Raw genomic sequence first — 21629 nt, forward strand, 5'->3', positions numbered from 1 at the left:
GGCAATCAAATCAAATCAAAATGCCCACAGCTTTGCAGTACCCAGAGAAGCAGTGCAGTCATGCACTTGACCCTCAGGGCTGGTATCAGCATGTCGGACATGTCTGTTTTGGTATACTTTTCATTTTCCTCCCGCTGCTGGTGTAAAAATTCTTAGGAAAACCTTTGGTCACTCTCAGACACACGTGGCCACCAGTGCCGGGACAGCAGAGCATCTACCTGGGGGCGCCCAAGTAGCCTCTGCAACACTCAGCTATATACCCCAACTGCTGCTTGCTTCCCGGGTAGAAGCTCAGGAGTGCATCCTACAAAGGTTGTGACCACACAATTAGGGTCCAGGACTGAGGTGTCCTCTCTGTTTAAAGCAACCAAGACTGTCCCCAATCACTTCCCGGGTGAGAGCTCAGGAGTGCACCTACAAAGGTTCTGACCACACGATAAGGGTCCAGGACTGAGGTGTCCTCTCTGTTTAAAGCAACCAAGACTGACCCCAATCACTTCTCAGGTGGGAGCTCAGGAGTGCATCCTACAAAGGTTCTGACCATACAATTAGGGTCCAGGACTGAGGTGTCCTCTCTGTTTAAAGCAACCAAGACTGTCCCCAGTCATTTACAATTCGAAGAGAAACCATTTATTTGGTAAAATCAAACAAAGATTTGAATGACTATTTGAAGAGGCTGAATAATCTCACAGAAATTTTAAAGAAAATTCTTAGTTTCATTGCTTAGCCAATGAGTGAATATCAAGGAAAATGCTACTCACATTTAACACTTGCTATAACACAGACCGGAGAAGGCAATGGCACCCCACTCCAGTACTCTTGCCTGGAGAATCCCATGGACGGAGGAGCCTGGTAGGCTACAGTCCATGGGGTCGCTAAGAGTCGGATACGACTGAGTGACTTCACTTTCACTTTTCCCTTTCATGCACTGGAGAAGGAAATGGCAACCCACTCCAGTGTTCTTGCCTGGAGAATCCCAGGGATGGTGGAGCCTGGTGGGCTGCCGTCTATGGGGTCGCACAGAGTCGGACACAACTGAAGCGACTTAGCAGCAGCAGCAGCAGCATAACACAGACATCATGGGAAGGCGCACTATTTTCACTGAACAAATAATATGAAAACACTGAATTCATAAATTCAGATTTTTTGAAGTTATTCTGTAGTTTCATTTATTTATTTATACAAAACTGATTTATTTATGGCAGAAACCAACACAATATTGTAAAGTAAATATCTTCCAATTAAAAACAAATTTAAAAAAAAGAAAAAAATTCAGAGTTAAAAAGTTCCATTTTTCCTCAAGAATAGGATTTAATTTACAGATTCTTAAATACTCACATTCATAAAGTCATTACTAGTCACACTCAGCAAATAATGAAATAATAAAAAGGTATTGTTAAAATGAAAAGCTAAAGGGTGCTGACATATCAAAGTCAATGAAATAAATACATATATATATAGTAAGTAAGTAAAGGCATCTTAACAAACCAGATTCCCTGTGGACACAGCTATTCAATAGCTATTGATACGGTCGACTGCTTATTCCAAGAAATTATAATTAGACATGATGCATGCTGTCCATTTCCTCAAGATGTAAAACAACCACGCTAAATAAAGTTATTCCTGTCCAGAACACATTGCCTATTCTCTTAGCTGAAAGCAAACCTCTAGTAAACGCCTATTTATCTTCTTGCCAATCAAGGAATGAATGACTGACACTAACGCAGCCTTATCGGGGACTTATGTCTGCAGCACCTTCTGCTAAGTGATGTCATTGCTCGAGCAGACGAAAATAAGCAGATTATTATAGTGACTAGGAGCAAACTAAACATTTGGGTTTTTGCATGGACAGATTTACACACTGTCTGTCAGATAAAGCACAGTTTGCCTGCTGCTTACACAACAAGCATGTGCCTGACAGCTCCCTCCCAGGGTTAGCATCTGATTACATAAATAGGCCATTCTCCACCATTCCTGAAGACTGACAGTCTGTCTTAGTTTAAAGAGCAATTTCGGACGATCAGCTTTTCTGTCTTGCACATGAGGCTGATGAACATCAGAGCATTTCCTGGAGGTCCAATCAGGTTTTCTCACCGTCTGCTTCCGGGTCATATAAAATGTGGTGGATGCAACAGAGAAGGAAAAGACAATTTGAAAACTTTTGGCCAGCCCAATACTTTTGATGACTGCTCCTGAGGCATGTATTGAAGGGTGAATCATGTCAACACACTTATGTGTGTGTGTGTGTCCACAGTATTACTTTTGAAATAATTCAGAAGCATATCATGACTTCTTTAGAGCTAATGGCTTTATTTATAAAGTTAAATATGAGGCATGATCACACAAAAAAGTTACCCACTTTTATTTTTACAGTTGTCATTTTTTTAATGAATTTTTGAAAATCATTCCAGCAAGGTATTGAAACACTAAAGACTTCTCAGAATGGCCATATGAAACCACAGCACTAAGCTCAATGAAATGTTTAAAAAGTAACTGACAACTAGTTAACACCTTTCCTATCCCCATCACAATACTCAAAAGAAAACTTATCAATCAACACTCTAATGACTGTTAATGAGTGAAAATATGGCTTAAAACTTACTTTGACAGCAACAAAAATGGTAGTCAAAAATATTTATGAGCAGACGGTGTCTGTATAGGTGCTATGAGGTTCTGTACTTTGTTCTGCTAAGCAATACTGTTAATACTGCAGCAGCAGCAGCAATAAAAAATAGTAGCGGTATCACTAAGGTCCTACAGCCTACTAGAAGCTCACTTACAAACTACACTGAGTTAAACACTGATTATTAATAATTACATATTTCTTCAAAATATAAAGCTATGAGTTTTCCATTCAAAAGTGGGCTGGCTGATCAATATGGATAAATTTCTTTTCAATAAGGAAAAAATGAGGCAGTACTCATTTGAAAAGCGGTACTGAATATCTTAATTTTATTGTCAGGAAACCAGGTGTTTCTTAATTTTCTCCCTTGGTCTCACACTATATGGGCACTGTTACAGGGAGAAAAATTCAAGTATTAATATCTCCACTGTTAAATGTCTCTTGAACATCCACTACGGGCCAGGTCCCATCCGGTGTTCTGGAAACACAGAGATAAATAGGACCCAGGCCTCCATCCTCAAGGTACGTACAATCTGATAAGGAAGAGAGACAAGCAAACACAAATTATATTTCAAGGTAGCAATTTATCTTTTTACAGATAAATGTATTTTTTAGATTCAAATGGCCATCTTTTCCAATATTAAACAGTTCTCATTTTCAGGATGATTATCTGTGAAACCTATCCTATACTTTTCTATTGAAAAGAGGTACTTCCTCGTTAATCTTTGTGTTTTGTTTGCCTCCTAAAAAAAACCATCTCAAGCCACATTAATTATTTCATGAAGCATGGACCTGAACAATGCACACATAAAAAAAGCCTACCTAAAACTACAAAAATGTGTACTCTTTCCTTCCAGAATGGTTCCACATGAGCTTTTTACACTCTTACACATTAAATACCGACATTTAGCTTAAAAAGTCTTATTGCCTAATAATAAGTGTATTTTGTCTTTTTCATCTGTTTCTTGACACCAACACTAATGAACTGTCACAGAAATAGTTTTGGGAATCACAAAGGGTGAGGTTCCTTACAACGGTAAATAATCAGAAGTCATAAACACAATATTGTCTCTAGTAATTTCAGCCATAACTTTCAAACATTCATACCCAGACAAACCAGATGAAATATGTTGCTGCAGGTCAGCTCTGATGGATCCCTTAGAAATATCAACATTATTGCTTTTATTTTATTATGTACCACACTTCATAACTGTACACTGCAGAGTACAATAAAAACTCCGCTACACAGCGTGAGTACTTATTAAACAGGTCAAAAGTTACTATAACAAATAACTTGTTCAACTCAGGGTCCATTAATAACATATCTTGTTGCTGCTCAGATGAGGAAATTTGTTTTAAAAAAGATGAAAAAAGGGGGCAACAAAGAAGAAACAGAACAATTTGAATATCTTATGTATGCAAGCTTCCTTTATAAATACATAGTTATCTACTGTATTTTTCACTGCAATCATATGCCCAACAACTCTGAAATAACTATTTTAAAATTGAGATGAAAAAAGAAAAATGAAAGGTGGTTAAAGAAGGATAAAAGGAACTAGCACAATGCTATTTGTAAGATTTCAGAGCAGCTGGTTGTGACTGCCCCCACACAGATATGAAGGTAAGAAACAACATATACTAATAATGCCAGTTTCTCAAAGGCTATATCGATTTAAGTGAAACACATATACAGAGGGACTGCCAAGTTCAAACTATCACTGCAAAATCAACCAAGAGCTACTTTTTCAGAGTAGGTGATATGGCCACCTTTGCTACACAAGGCAATGTTTCTACAAATAAAATTAGCTAAATTTGAAGCTCACCACTGTAATAACAAAAATGGGAAACTATAAATGAGAGGAGATTAAAAAGGAAAAAAAAAGCAAAGCTAAAGATATTTAAGGTATCATGGGACATTTACATTGTGAGTAAGCAATGGAAAACATGTATGGACAAGTGGGTGATACAAAGTGGATGTTTTTCATCACTTCCGGAATGAAGGGCAGGAAGAAGAGAGGCATGGGGGGATGCGGAAAGAGGGAGGGAAAAGCCAGCAGCCCACGAGCAACACGCGTGCAACAACACTAACGGCTGCAGAGCAGAGGCCACACGATGAGCCAGCCACCAACGTGAAACACTGGTAAACACAGTCATCAGCAAAAGCACATACACCACGCACTCAAGAACTCAGCAGTTCACTAATTTTCACAAAACATAAGCCACTGTATCAATTCTTAATTTTTATATAATTCCAAAACGTGACACTGACTGCAAAGCAAACTTACAGCCTTACAAGTACATGAGAATAGCACATGTAGTCTATTTTCTTTTTAACTAATGACTGACAATCTTTGATCTTTCTCCAGAATTTGTTATTAATTTCTTATCACAGGAATCTAGATAATTAAAAGGAAACTCACCCAATGAGCACTGATGCCATCAGGGCCAGCCCAGCACCTAACATTGGCTCAATAAACAGAACTGAAAAAAAGTTTGTTTTTTTCTTTACTTTGGTTAATAAGAAAGTTAAATATCTACAAAACACTTGTAAGTGTTACTCAGAAATATGAAATAAGCCTCAAGAACTACTAAATATAGTCCAGAAGTGTGATTATGCCCTAAAAATTAGCAGAAGGAAACAACTTATTCATAAATCACATTAATCAGTGGTGTTTCAGCCATCTGAAACGTGTCGAATATTAGCATCTGATGTGCCTGTGAACAGCCATTGCTACTGGTGTACAAGAAATGCCGTAATTGGTTTAAATCGGCCTGGCCCATCTGTCTTTAATACTCTTATTACAAGGCAGTAAGCAGAGAACTATTAGAGCTGCAGTATAAGCTGTAAGATCTTTACTCGTTCTTAAATCATTTAAAAATAATGAGAGCTTTAGCCTTTATCTAATTAACGAGTGCCTTCTTTGAATTAGAAAAACTGTATCATTTAGCCCACGGTTGTTTAGTAAATTGGCTTGGTGGCATGCAAGCTAATGCAGGGGAGCAGTTCCAGCGTCTTGTCCCTGGCCTCTTATTACTTGAATTATAATTCAATGATCACCTTAGATCATGGGCTATTCATAAATCAGAAGGCTGACATCAGATGAAAAATTGTATTAATATATGAAACTTATTATATAGTACAAACTGCTCTCTTGATAAATTACATTGTTCAAACTTGACAATGATTGCATTTAAAACATTATTCCTGTTTGCTGTTTTACAGACTGAAACCTCTTCATGAAAAATTTACAATGCTCCTCTGTGTTTTGGAGTCAGAGGGCAATAGGAGCACATGGCAGACAGAAACCATACTTCAGATGTGCTGGCAGCTGCAGAGGACAGAAAGCACTTCTAAGGGTAGGAGGAGGCCCTCCGCTGCATTTCCTGCATCTCCATCTCCGACTTTATGAAGATACTAATTGCCCTCACCAGCAGAAGCACAGTAAATAATAAAATTTTAATTTCAGCTTACTGGATTGCTTTCTTCTCCTATATAGGTGTTTCAATGAAATTTATAGTCATAAATGTTTTACAGAAATTTATAGCATGAGAGGAAAAATAAAGGGGCAAACCCATGAAGTTTAATTTGAATTGAGGCCGGGCTCCTTAGATGATGCGTTATGACAAATGCTTTTCGCCAAGGCTGACTGGGTAGCTCAAGCTGTAGTTCCATATTATTTACATTAATTACATGAAGGCGGCTCTGTTAATGGTACATTCTGCTATGGGTCGCAGCATGATATGCTAATGATCTAAGAAAAATCTGCATCTCCAATATTTATGATAATTTGTAATAGGAAATAGGGTTGCTTTTATTTCTTTCTCCTCACTGGAATAAAAAAAAGTCAGCACAAAACAATTTTATTCAGAGAAGAAAGGAAAAAGTTCTAATCGCCAAGACATTTAAGTGTTATAAACAAAAGGAAAGACTCTTATTGTTAGCGGTGTTGTCACAGCCTGTGACAAAGTGATAATACGGCAGCTCAGGGCGAGGTGTGTATCAGCTGAACCGAATGGGAGAAAGCAGACACTCAAAGCCTACCTTCCACCCCCAAATCGCCTCCTGCTACTGTGTGCTCCCGCCTCCCAGCTCGCAGCTACCCTCAACAGAAAGAAGAGAAGCTTCAAATAAACACTGCTAACTCACACTAGGTTACATTCATTACGTGGAACACCATCATGCCGGAAAATATTTGAAATTTTTACAAAATCCATCACAACTTATGAGAAACTTCTGGTAGGATCGTATAATCCCCAAAGATTAAAACTGCAAAACTATGATAATTTATACATATTAAATATCAGCATATTTTATTCATATTGTTATTCTTATAAATTATGTCCAAATTTATAAAATCCTAAAAGCGATGGTAATATTACCATTATGGCTTTTTGGAATATAAAAATAAAGAAACGAAATTGCTCAAAAAATCAAATATGATATAGTCAAAAGACCAAAGCTTTTCTGATTATTCATGTTTAAACTATGCTACCTGTATTTTCAAAAAACTGTTTAAACATGCATCTTATTTTATTATTAGGAGTCAGCAATAAGCAGCTACATAGATGGATATTTTTGGCATGATAAAGTTACGTATTTTCAAATTAATAATGTTCTACTGGAATAAAAGTTCCCGTATAATGTATCCTATTCTACAGAATAGAGCAACAAAAATGCTTAGGACAAAAACCTATAGATAATTGGATACTTCACAGGCATATTTAAATATACAAGGTAAGCTTCTAAGATAGACATACAATAGTTTTTTTCAAGACATATAGTTAGGTCTTCTACAGACTAGAAAATAATATTGACTTAGAATTTTAAAAATCTAAGAAGGAATATTTCCATAAACTGTTAATATATAGATATTCTATGTTCAATATGATTAACAAAAATCAGGACAGCAGTCACCTCCAGAGAAAGGAAAAGTGGGTTCTCAGAGGTAACACTTGTGCTCAGGGTCCCACACCACACGGAGGCCACAGGAGTGGTGGTGTCTATCACTATTCTTGATTTCTGACACCATATATGCAAAAGTGCATGTAGTTTTCAGAACTAGAGAGAAAAAGAAGGGTTTCATACTTCTAGAAATGAAGGAGATATGTTACCCTTAGTGTCCAATGTCCAAGATCAGAGGTCTGCTGGTTCTTTAAAACTTATGAAAAAGAATACAATAAAAATCTATAGCAAAGTCTAATTATGTTAAGAAGACAACTCTGGCCCATTTCTCAAGACTTCTTGGGTCAAGTGGACATATCTATTCAGAGAATCTGTTTCTTGTTGGTAAAAATCTAAGAATCACATATAATTTAATGAATAAGAAATAAAATCTCCTCTCAAGCACCTTGGTTCAATGAACAAAAGCTCCTCGACCTGTTAACTGGAAAACAGAAAGCTTTCTATGACTTACTCTATAAAACATGAAGGCTACATACAAAGACAACTGCTAATGAGCCAGGAGCATTACTGTGCACCCTTGCACAATTCAGCTGTGAGTATAGTCGTGTTAACCTAGTGTACAAACAGTGTAAGCTTCTGAGGTCTCCTGCTTCCCTCAGGGCAAAAGTGGGTCTCCCCTGCAGAAACAAACACCCGCCAACATGTCCACACTTGGAAAGGGGCCACATCTTTTTATTCCCTTAAGAAAACATAATTCAGATTACACTGTGATATTAAGAAATTTAACTAATCCATCAGTTGACTGCAAAATTGTAATAGAAGAAACAGAAGTCTTGTACATAAGATTCAGAATATAAGATACATGTTAATGAATGTATTTCAGATCCTAACACAAACTGAACACCATGTCATAAGACCTTTAAAATTACTTGCAATGGATTTGTTATAAGGCCTTGGTTATGGCTCACATGACATTTTTAGAATAGCTATCCTGGCTACATTATACTCCATAATTGAGACAAGTATGTAAGCCAGATACACTTCCTTCTTTGTCCTACTCTTTTGAATAAGAATGTGACAGAGATTTCATACTGTGAAGAAGTTAAACAGTGAAATGATGTTTGATGTTTACCGATTATTTTGAAACTCTATATTAGGCAGTCTCACTAAATTACAGAGTTCGGAAAATAAAATTACAAAATCTGACGGAAAAAAATGTTCAGAAATACTATTACTATATTCGATATACACAATTTACATGAATTTTAAAAATATTTTTCATTCTAATAATAATTCAAGATTTAACTTAGAAATATTAAAAGTATCTTTGTTTATGCATCTCATTGCCAATGTAAAAAAATAACCATATAATATATTCCCTACATTCAAAAGTTATACTGCTCTTTCCTGTACCTGCTTAATCCAAGGCTAAAAATTTCATGTGTGCATGCGTGCTCATTCACTTCAGTCATGTCCAAGTCTTTGCAACACTATGGACTGCAGCTCTCCAGGCTCCTGTGTCCATGGGATTTCCCAGGCAAGAACACTAGAGTGGGTTGCCATTTCCTTCTCCAGGGGATCTTCCTGACCCAGGGACTGAACCTGTGTCTCCTGCATTGCAGGTAGATTCTTTACCACTAAGCCACTAGGGAATTACCCTAAAACATTAATAAAGCCCGGCACAAAGAAGCGAGAGTGTAGTTGGAACATGTGTTTGTGGATGAACACAGATGTCTTCACACTCAGAAAGTGCTGGCCGCTCCTGTTCTCTGGCACAAGCGTGGCAGACCACCCGGCCTGTGTTGGCAGGTGCTCCGTGGAGGGTGACGTGGTGGGTGCCTGTCTGCAGTGCGTGCGCCTGTCTGCAGTGCGTGCGCACTGACATCCATTAGGGGTCATCTCCTGGACTGTGTAAGACGGTTGTATGTTCCCTTCCTGATAGACTGCTCTGAATTTTGTTCAGGGTGCCCTGATGTTTCTGACAACCTGTACAAGCCATACATTTCAGCAAAATTTCCAAATTAATGCTGAGAGCACTTCTCAACGTTCTGTTCCGTATTGTTCACTCTTGCTGATTGTGTCCTAAATAATAAACTGTGGCCTCCGGCGATTTTTCTCAGAATGTTTATGATGAGAACTCATTCATCTAAATCTGCTGGCCAGTGGAATAAAATAAATCAAGAATTTCCCAAATATAACAATATTTGTGTTCAGCAGATAATTGATGACTGCAGCTGCACTAATTAAAACCCATCTGAGTTTCATTAATCTTGGTCACCAGGACCGATTGCTGTGCACCACACCTTGCGCGGAGCCTGGCGCCCTTGCAATGCGGTCACACTCAGGTGGGCCTCACTCCTCAATGTTCCGTGATGATGTGAAATACCTCAACTCAATACATATAAGAAGCGTAACATATAAACATGGAGCCATTTAGGACGTATCTCCAATTGCCAGGCTCAGTCACAAAAATGTATAATTAATTTTTGTATTAGGTTAACATTTTTATTATAATACATACTTTCTGTTTGTTAAACACTGTGTCGATGACCTGTGGTTTAAACAACATCTACAGCAGCAGGCAGGTGGCATGACGGGGCCTACAGAGCCTCACAGATCCTACTTGCAGGATGGCTTGGTGGCGGTGCTATTATGAATGCTCACAGAAGCCCCTCCCAGCAGAATGGCTCTTGAGCAAAAACCTCAAGGAGCTGAATATATCAGTCTACGTATGATTGGATAGAAACCAAGGAATAAGTAATAAAGATATAGGCTCAGTCAAATTTCTACATTTAACAAAGCCAAAATTGTCACTAAGTTCATGCATTAGACCCCAGTATCAGGTTCATCTATCCTAGGGTAGGGTACAAGCAGTGGAATATTGGCATGCAGAGTAAGAGCGGGAGAAAGGGTGAAATGCTTGGACAGAAAACAGAGAAGCGCGGGTTAAAATGGCATCGTGAGCATCAATGTAAGAGCGACTTACTAAGGTTCCAGAAGAAGGGACTCTAGAGAAGTATGGAAGAAACACACCAAAGGAAGAGGGAAACTAGGTAACCGTGAAATCTGTCCACTAAAGACGAGATTAAGAGTTTTAAATAAACACATCTTGATAAGTTTTGATTAAAATATTATAAAGCACAAATAGATTTGTTTAAGTAAAAGAAGAAAAAATACTAGATATTTGTGGTGTTCACTTAAAAATTCACTAAAAAAATTCTCTGACTTCCAACCAAAGAGACATTATCGAAGGAACAACTCACTTCATCTAATACCTATTATATAGCTCCAGGTATAACTTCAGGAATGTGAATACTTTTCCCTCTAATTTCAATGCATTACTTGATCCACGAAAGATTTTCTTCTGTAATGATCATCCTCTTTGGGGACAAAAAATACATATTCATTAATAAAATATTCCAAGAACAGAAAAGTTAAAATGTTTTAATTGTTAGTTTATCTTGTATGTACTAAATGGAAATGAGATGCCACACAACCAACTTTTCAGTATTCCACAGTTCATGACTAGGCCTGTTCAAACAGCAGGTTTCATTCTTACTATTCTCTTTGGAAATTAGCACTCATTCTCCCAAGAAGCCATGTTAAACATGCTGAGATTGCACATCACCTCCATGATCTCTTCCTCGGGACCACCTAGTTGGGAGGCTGATCAACTCAGTAGGTTCCCAGTATCACTTAGGGATGTACTGAAGACTTACGGGGGAGGAGGGGTCCTGAGGAGCCTAACCGCTGCTGTTCTACTTTGCTCCCTGCTGCAGTCTTAACACTGAAGGTCGACCACTCCTACAGCCCCACCCAACCACCCCCATACTCCCACCCATCTCCCTGTCACTCTCCACTGCCCACACGGGCCCTCCAGCCGATCCACCGCCCCCGGGGAAGAACACACACACACTCTCACTCTGAGGAGAAGCCCCCAGAGCCGTCCCCATGGGGCCTCACATGTCTGCATAGTGCTCCACCAAGTAAACACTTAGAGATGGACACTGCGAGTGGAAAATCAAAGAAACTCGCCCAAAGTCAATCAAGAAGTAATGATCATCTTCTTTAGGGACAAAAAATACATGATAAAATATTCCAAGAACAGAAAAATTAAAGTGTTTTAATTGTTATCGTATATGCACTAGCTTATCTTACATGTCACTGTAGGAATCCAATCCAATCGTGTGTGGCAAACCTATGATACAGAATTTTCAATCTAGAGGATACAGTACCGGAGTCTTTGAAGACGGTCTAACATTCATGCACACGTTACAGAGAACTTGTCAAGGACACACAGCTGTTAAACAGCACATGAGAAACACGAATCAGGTCTCCTAAATTTAACCCAAGACCTTCCCACTTTCATGCAATGGAAAAGGGTAGTGCTCCTGGTAAATAAAGTCTGCCGTTTCAGGAATGGTAGAGAGAAAAAAGAGGTCATTATCTGTATAAACAATTCCTGCTGATACCTTTCTGATGACCATAGTTTTATTACTTGGAGATACATAGTATAAAAATATAAAATATTTACCAAGTTTATGTTAATTTACTTTGTTACACTTTCTGATCTTCTAGCGCCTTCAAGAAAAACTGAAGCAGAGCCTACAATGTTCATTAAAACTCAGAGCTGGATCGGAGTAACTTGTTAAGGAAATTGAGCACACCATTCTTCCTATCATGGAAATATCCTGCACACCACACGAACCACCTGAACAAATCCTCATGTGGGCTCAGTTTTCCGCATGTTGTCAGAAAAAGGAACTTCTCCACCAAGGTCCTATCAGCAAGACCAACCAAAAGCCTTGAAAATCCTGACTACTAGCCCTGGGGGTGAGGGGTATCCTAATCCACTTAAACCAGAGAAAAAAGTCAGCAGTGTTGCCACCAAGACAACTTAAATCCCATTTGCAAACAATGGTCACAAATGACAGTCCCAACAGAATACAGCACCTGTGGTCTCCCAGGTGTCTCTGGCCAAAACCTACCGAGTTATCAGTAATCTACTCTAATAGTTTAGAATTCACTTAAACTTCCAGATTCATCATGCTTCCTTTTGTTTCTGAAATGACTTAAATATAAAATAAAATTATCAAGTAGAATTTTCTCACTTTTTAAAATATCAAACAAAAAGAGCTGATCAAGAAGTAAAAGAAATTAAGTAAGAATACAAAGTATTCTTCATTTCACTTTTTTTCCATATCAATAATCCTTACTATAATGAGCCAAATAATAAGCTATCCCCTTATCCCTTGTTTTATGATGAAAATCAGATCTTTACAATGTTTTATAAAACCGAAAGTTGTAGAAAGTTCTAATAATCTCCTTACTAATGACTTTGAGTAAGAGACTGTCTCAGTGGATTACTGGCTGAATAATCAACACACAGATTCACAACATGGTCTCAGGGGTAAGCGTGGCTATCTCTTCACAGCTCTTAAATTCCATTCAGCTATGAGGAAATTTCAGTTCTAAGGAACGGTTTAAGTTTGACCAAAATTAAGTAAAAACCATGCATCCTCCTGGGATCTCTTTTGCCCTTCTTGTTGCCTTCCGAGGCGGCCCCCCGAAGGCAGCAATGCGGCCTGTCCCCTTTATGTGGGTCACAGATGGCCTGAGCCACATGCTTCCCTGCAGAATCATCAATCAGGATCACTTGGCTTTTCCTCCTTCTGGTATTTCACTTTCAGAGCTCTCTTCTCAATCATTAGCTGTGTGACTATGTGCCCTTAATCTCCTCTTAGACTTCTCTCCCTTCAGTTTATTTAGGAAAAATCACCAAAAGTTAGTTCAACTTTGAACATCCTTTACTGGCTAACTTTCAAAAGTGCATCATGGTTCACCCCCTGGAGCCTCTTATATTTTAGAGTATATACCTTAGGAATAAGAACCCTAAAATAAGCATTTCCTACCTTTTTTTCCCCAATTTTGTTGATACTAAATACTGGAATATGTATCTATAATTTTTGACAAGTATATTTTAATAAATTGAAAATTCTTGAAAAAAAAAGTCAGATTTTTGTTTTCAATGTTTCTTGTAAAACACTACCATTCTTTAATACATATGTATGTATGTTTACTGGGCTTCCCTGGTGGCTCGGTGGTACAAAATCTGCCTGCAAATGCAGGAGATGCGGGTTCAATCCCTGGGTTGGGAAGATCCCCTGGAGAAGGAAATGGCAGCCCACTCCAGTATTCTGGAGCCCACTCCAGGCTCCGACACATGTGCACCCCTGAAACTCCAGGGGAGCTCAAGCACCTGGAGGAACGCCCAGTGCACCTGCAGAAGCTCAGCGAGAGTGCACATCTGCACGACGAGCAGCATCTAGTGACCTGAGATGCAGAAGACGGCACGGCAGAGTCGGGGGACAGGAGGAATTTGGTTCAGCTGGCGCCAACAGGGAGCAGAAGAAAGCAGAAAGCCTGACTCAAGAGGTCAACCAGGGCCAGGCCACAGAAGCTCTTTAAACCAGCGATCAGGACAGACCACACTGAACATGTTAATAGTTTTAAATTTAATTTTCCTGAAATTGACATTTCTATCTATTTAATACTTTGGAAATCTTTTTCTGAAACTGCATTTAATATTTAAGGTAAACTGTATATTTAATAAAAGATGAAATTAGAACTTTTTTCCAGGCTTTACTGAGGCTATCCTGTTCCTACCAACTGAGAAATTACAAATAAACACAAATGGAAAAATATGGCTTATTCCTTAAAGGAGCTGCTATTATCCTCTAAGGTGAGATATGAACACCCATTCAGAAATTCAACAAATATTTATTAAACAGTTCTCACACAGAACTAGGCAATAGAAGCAGAAAAAAAAAAATTGAAGCGAGATTCTGGCATTCTCTCAGCACAATCTGATTCCCTCCAGTGTAGGAGTTTATAGAGATTGTGAATAAGCCATATCATAAATGAGATCATGTCTTGTAGTTACATGCTGATGAATCTGTGGATGACAGAATTCCTTCTCTAGGCTGGGATGGTCTACAAAACACTTCAAATTATTATTCAAAAAAAAATAACAAAGTAAAGATAAATGGGTAATATATAATTTTGTTAATCTTGTTTTCAGAAAAGATATCTTTCTGCTGAAAATTAAGAGAATCTAATTTATGCTAAGATGAAAATCATACAGTTTTCATTTTAGCCCATGTAATATTGATGTGATTAATTAAATTTAGATGATCCAAAATGATAAAAAGTTTAGAATTAACTTTTTTTTATTTATATAGCTCTTGGATTATTTAACTAAGGGTTAATTTCCAATGAAAACAAAGCAGCAAGGACTCAAAACATGGTTATTAAGAGGAAACACGATAAAAGTATTTCATAAAAGACATAAGACTGATATACTTATTCATCAACAGGTTATTTTTCACACATCACTGTGTCCCAAGCAGGGACACAGACAGACAGGGGACGCGTACTAGACACTGGTCTGTGGACTGGAGCTGCAGCTTCTTCTGTAGAGTTTTACAAAAGACCTTCAGCTTTCACACTTGCCTAGCCAGCCACAAAAGTGCATCATCCAGTTCCCTGTAATGAACTGAGAAAGACAGAGACAGACACGAGGCGGAAGCTGGAGTGGGTATGGGTGATGAGAGGGAGGGGAAGAGAGATGGACAGACAGACAGACAAGTGCGTGTGTGTGCATAAAGGTTAACATATATCTTAGTGGCTCTGTTTCTCTGGAATGACTGATAGATGTATTATGTTCCAATGGTAAACAATCTAGCAATTTTTTTTTAATCTAGCAATCCTGAATGAACAATGACAACTGCTTTCCATAAGAATACAGGTGAGTTCCAATGACATTATCTCACACATACATTAATAAAGAATGTCCTATTTGCAAATAACCCCTCAAATAAGATTTATCAGTTCAGTTCAGTTCAGTCACTCAGTCGTGTCCAACTCTTTGCGACTGCCTGGACTGCAGAAGGCCAGACCTCCCTGTCCATTACCAACTCCCGGAGCTTACTCAAACTCAAGTCCATTGAGTCGGTAATGCCATCCAACCATTTCATCCTCTGTCGTTCCTTTCTCCTCCTGCCTTCAATCTTTCCCTGGATCAGGGACTTTTCAAATGAATCCGTTCTTCGCATGAGGTGGCCAAAAATTGGAGTTTCAGCTTCAGCATCAGTCCTTCCAATGAATATTCAGGACTGATTTCCTTTAGGATGGACTGGTTGGATCTCCTTGCAGTCCAAGGGACGCTCAAGAGTCTTCTCCAACACCACAGTTCAAAAGCATCAATTCTTCAGCGCTAAGCTTTCTTTATAGTCCAACTCTCAACATCTATACATGACTACTGGAAAAACCATAGCTTTGACTATATGGACCTTTGTTGGCAAAGTAATATCTCTGCTTTTTAATATACTGTCTAGGTTGGTCATAACTTTTCTTCCAAGGAGCAAGTGTCTTTTAATTTCACGGCTGCAATCACCATCTGCAGTGATTTTGGAGCCCAAGAAAATAAAGTCTCTCACTGTTTCCATTGTTTCCCCATCTATTTCCCATGAAGTGATGGGACCAGATGCCATGATCTTAGTTTTCTGAATGCTGAGCTTTAAGCCAACTTTTTCACTCTCCCCTTTCACTTTCATCAAGAGGCTCTTTAGTTCTTCTTTGCTTTCTGCTATAAGGGTGGTGTCATCTGCATATCTGAGGTTATTGGTATTTCTCTCAGCAATCTTGATTCCAGCTTGTGCTTTATCCAGCCCAGCGTTTCTCATGATGTACTCTGCATATAAGTTAAACAAGCAGGGTGACAATATACAGCCTTGACGTACTCCTTTTCCTATCTGGAGCCAGTCTGTTGTTCCATGTTCAGTTCTAACTGTTGCTTTCTGACCTGTATACAGATATCTCAGGAGGCAAGTCAGGTGGTCTGGTATTCCAATCTCTTTAAGAATTTTCCAGAGTTTATTGTGGCCCACACAGTCGAAGACTTTGGCATAGTCAATAAAGCAGAAGTAGATATATTTTTCTGGAACTCTCTTGGTTTTTCGATGATCCAATGGATGTTGGCAATTTGATCTCTGGTTCCTCTGCCTTTTCTAAATCCAGCTTGAACATTTGGAATTTCATGGTTCACGTACTGTTGAAGCCTGGCTTGGAGAATTTTGAGCACAACTCTACTTGAATATGCCAAAGCCTTTGACTGTGTGGATCACAATAAACTGTGGAAAATTCTGAAAGAGATGGGAATACCAGACCATCTGACCTGTCTCTTGAGAAACCATGCAGGTCAGGAAGCAACAGTTAGAACTGGACATGGAACAACGGACTGGTTCCAAATAGGAAAAGGAGTACGTCAAGGCTGTATATTGTCACCCTGCTTGTTTAACTTATATGCAGAGTACATAATGAGAAACGCTGGGCTGGAAGAAACACAAGCTGGAATCAAGATTGCCGGGAGAAATATCAATAACCTCAGATATGCGGATGACACCACCCTTACGGCAGAAAGTGAAGAAGAACTAAAGAGCCTCTTGATGAAGGTGAAGGAGGAGAGTGAAAAAGTTGGCTTAAAGCTCAACGTTCAGAAAACTAAGATCATGGCATCTGGTCCCATCACTTCATGGGAAATAGATGGGGAAACAGTGGAAACAGTGTCAGACTTTATTTTTTGGGCTCCAGAATCACTGTTAATGGTGATTGCAGCCATGAAATTAAAAGACGCTTACTCCTTGGAAGGAAGTTTATGGCCAACCTAGACAGCATATTTAAAAGCAGAGACATTACTTTGCCAACAAAAGTCCGTCTAGTCAAGGCTATGGTTTTTCCAGTGGTCATGTATGGATGTGAGAGTTGGATGGTGAAGAAAGCTGAGCACCGAAGAATTGATGCTTTTGAACTGTGGTGTTGGAGAAGACTCTTGAGAATCCCTTGGACTGCAAGGAGATCCAATCGATCCATCCTAAAAGAGATCAATCCTGGGTGTTCATTGGAAGGTCTGATGTTGAAGCTGAAACTCCAATACTTTGGTCACCTCATGTGAAGGGTTGACTCATTGGAAAAGACCCTAATGCTGGGTAGGATTGGGGGCGGGAGGAGAAGGGGACGACAGAGGATGAGATGGTTGGATGGCATCACCGACTCGATGGACATGGGTTTGGGTGGAGTCTGGGAGTTGGTGATGGACAGGGAGGCCTGGCGTGCTGCAATTCATGGGCTCTCAAAGAGTCGGACACGACTGAGCAACTGAACTGAACTACTGGCATGTGAGATGAGTGCAATTATGTGGTAGTTTGAGCTTTCTCTGGCATTGCCTTTCTGTGGGATTGGAATGAAAACTGACCTTTTCCAGTTTCTTTGCATGAAATGTTCCCTTGGTATTCTAATTTTCTTGAAGACTTTCCCATTCTATTGTTTTCATCTATTTCTTTGCATTGATCACCGAGGAAGGTTTTCTTGTCTCTCCTTGCTATTCTTTGGAATTCTGCATTCAAATGGGTATATCTTTCCTTTTCTCTTTTGCCTTTCACTTCCATCAGGAAGCTTTCATAAGCCTCTTAACCTTCTCCATCAGAGGGCAGACAGACTGAAAACCACAATCACAAGAAACTAACCAATCTGATCACATGGACCACAGCCTTATCTAACTCAGTGAAACTATGAGCCATGCTATGTAGGGCCACCGAAGAGGGACAGATCATGGTGGCGAGTTCTGACAAAACATGGTCCACTGGAGAAGGGAATGGCAAGCCACTTCAGTATCCTTGCCTTGAGAACCCCATGAACAGAATGAAAAGGCAAAAAGATAGAACACTGAAAGATGACCTCCCCAGGTCAGTAGGTGCCCAATATGCTATTGGAGATCAGTGGAGAAATAACTCCAGAAAGAATGAAGAGACAGAGCCAAAGCAAAATCAACACCCAGTTGTGGATGTGACTGGTGATGGAAGCAAGGTCCGATGCTGTAAAGAGCAATACTGCATAGGAACCTAGAATGTTAGGTCCATGAATCAGGGCAAATTGGAAGTGGTCAAACAGGAGATGACAAGAGTGAAGGTTGACATTTTAGGAATTAGCAAACCAAAATGGACTGGAATGGGTGAATTTAACTCAGATGACCATTATATCTACTAGTGTGGGCAGGAATCCCTTAGAAGAAATGGAGTAGCCATCATAGTCAACAAAAGAGTCTGAAATACAGTACTTGGATATAGTTTCAAAAATGAGAGAATGATCTCTGTTCATTTCCAAGGCAAACCATTCAATATCATGGTAATCCAAGTCTATGCCCCGACCAGTAATGCTGAAGAAGCTGAAGTCAAATGGTTCTATGAAGACTTACAAGACCTTCTAGACTTAACACCCAAAAAAAGATGTCTTTTTCATTATAGGGGACTGGAATGCAAAAGTAGGAAGTCAAGAAACACCTGGAGTAACAGGCAAATTTGACCTTGGAGTACAGAATGAAGCAGAGCAAAGGCTAACAGAGTTTTGCCAAGAGAACGCACTGGTCATAGCAAACACCCTCGTCCAACAACACAAGAGAAGACTCTACACGTGGACATCACCAGATAGTCACCACTGAAATCAGATTGATTATATTCTTTGCAGCCAAAAATGGAGAAGTTCTATACAGTCTGCAAAAACAAAACTGGGAGCGGACTATAGCTCAGATCATGAACTCCTTTATTGCCAAATTCAGACTTAAATTGAAGAAAGTAGGGAAAACCACTGTGACCTAAATCAAATCCCTTATGATTATACAGTGGAAGTGACAAATAGATTCAAGGGATTAGATCTGATAGAGTGCCTGAAGAACTATGGACAGAAGTTCATGACACTGTACAGGAGGCAGGGATCAAGACCATCCCCGAGGAAAAGAAAGGCAAAAAGGCAAAATGGTTGTCTGAAGAGGGCTTACAAATAGCTGTGAATAGAAGTGAAAGGCAAAGGAGAAAAGGAAAGATTTATCAGCATGATACATAAAAGTATAAATACATTACATCTACAATAAATTGCTCTGGTTATTTTTAATCAAAAGTTTTAACATATTTCACCAAACATTTAAACTACCTGCTTTAACAAAAAAAAAAAAAACACACACACATAATTTAAGGATTACCTATTATCCTTCCCAAGTCCATCTTTGCAGAGTACATACTCAATAGAGTGAAGTTAATGGCACCAGGAACAGAAATGTGGAAATTATCAACTACTTAAAAATAGGTGCGTGCTACATGACTTCAGTTGCAGACGAGTCTGTGCAACCCTATGGATCACGGCCCACCAGGCCCCTCTTGTCCATCGGATTCTCCAGGCAAGAACACTGGAGTGGTTCCCATTTCCTTCTCCAGGGGATCTTCCTGTCTCAAGGATCAAACGTGGGTCTCTTACGTCTACTGCATTGGCAGACGGGTTCTTTACCACTGGCACCAAATAATCAAAATTGAAAAAAGATTATTGAAGACTTTGAATTAGTTGAAATCACAAATAAAAGCATCTAAGATGAACCTTTTATAATCGGACAAAAATATCTGAAACAATCTAATTTAAGCTAAACAAATACCCCAATATGTCACAGACTTACTGAGCAAGAAGTCTCAGTATCTACATTGCATTATGAAAAAAAAAACAACAAACTACTCATATGCTTAATATTAGTGCTCAGTGCCAACCATTTTGAATTAAAATAACTAAAGCAAAGTAATGCTAAGCAATCTTCAATAATATAAAACAAAGTATATGAATTAAAATAAAAAACCAATTTTGAATAGCTTATTATATAGGTGAAAACAATTAGGCTATAAACCCTCATGGAAAGAACTTTCAACATTGCAGTTTAAGTTAGAAGGCAAATATTAAAAAAGAAAAAAAGAAACAGAAAAATCAGATCATCGGGACGCAAGCTGCACAAACACAGACAAGCTCGGGGCCAGTGAGGAACCTGAACAGACCCCAGTAGCACACAGAACTGTGCACAAGCCACTCAGGGCCAGGAGATGCACAGCAGGAAGCGCTGCTGAGAGGAGCTTTCTTAATAGGGCCTCCCAGAGGCAGATCTTAGCAGGAGAGGTTCTAAACTGGCAAATCAAGTGCTATTTTTCCCTATCCCCATGGAGAAAGGGGGAGAGGGTCTGGGAGGCCGGAAGTGCTGTGACTGTAAAGATGCTGGAGAACAGGGCGGCTGTCAGTCAGTATTCACAGTTTAATGCTCAAAGAATACTGTCTTCCTCTAGTTTGTAACCTGTTTTCACTTCAGCCTTCTTGAAGAACCCCTTATATAACAGGGGACCCATTGAGCCTCCTGAAACACACACTGCTAGTGCTCCAATTTCCTGCCCCTCTTTATCTCACAGACTGCCCAGCCCAGAGCAACCCTCTTCTCCACCGTCTCGTCCACAGGCCTGCTGCCAGCTCAGCTGCACCTGGACTCCTGGGACACGCTGCGACCTCTGCTTCCATCCAGCACATCACCACGTCCGTGCTCCCGTCACCTGTCGCTGCAACAATGGCTTTCTGACAGCAGAGTCCACACCGTGTCCGTTCTACAGTTCCGGGTCGCGGTGTGGTGAGCACTGCACTCAGCACCAGAGTAACCGAACCAGGGCCTTCAGGCAGGAGGCCCACCTCTTCAAGGCCTCCCCCGGACACACCTTCCTTCCCCTTCTCAAAACACAAACATCGCCAGCCTTCGTCAAGACACTTTTGCTCAACACCCTCCTCCACCGGGAACACACTTCCTTGAACAGAGACCTCTAGGCGTCAGCAGCGGTGCTCGCAGGCAGTGGTGCTCCCTCGTCCCTCCCTGCTCCACGGGCACCATCACGTCAGGCACAGCGGGACACGCAGTCGGGGTGTCTCCCTCTGACCAGGACCCAGGGACTCTCCCATCCACACCGCCACGGTAGCCAGTGCTGGACCTTGAGCCAGAGTGATCCGAGCAGGGCTCAGAATTGAATGGTCCTCCCTCCAACAGTGAGATGGGAAATGAGTGAGGCTGGAGACCAGAGGCCAGGGCTGGGGTGCTGTTCGTCCCAGTACAATTCACAGTTAGACATGTGCCGTAGAAGCACACCTGCGGGGGTGGTTTCCGGACCATCAGGGGTTGTGCTGGTTCCTGCTTCCAGATGAGGA

General features: G+C 39.9%; 1 protein-coding gene across 3 annotated transcripts in view; it reads right to left on the reverse strand.

The window, feature by feature from the left end:
* ZNF407 (zinc finger protein 407) overlaps nt 1–21629 on the reverse strand; it is a 380413-nt gene that overhangs the window by 172178 nt on the left and 186606 nt on the right. The window contains exon 5 of one of the 3 annotated variants that reach the window (XM_081562836.1): nt 2924–3156. The exons of the other annotated variants lie outside the window; for them this stretch is intronic. Within the exon in view, the coding sequence (XP_081418962.1) occupies nt 3141–3156 (16 nt within the window). The 3' untranslated portion in view covers nt 2924–3140. Of the gene's footprint in view, nt 1–2923; nt 3157–21629 lie in introns of those variants that run through there. 3 annotated transcript variants of the gene reach the window in all.

The sequence above is a fragment of the Giraffa tippelskirchi genome, chromosome 14, assembly GCF_054371585.1.
Source record: "Giraffa tippelskirchi isolate mGirTip1 chromosome 14, T2T-mGirTip1v1.2.pri, whole genome shotgun sequence".
Lineage (NCBI taxonomy): Eukaryota > Metazoa > Chordata > Mammalia > Artiodactyla > Giraffidae > Giraffa > Giraffa tippelskirchi.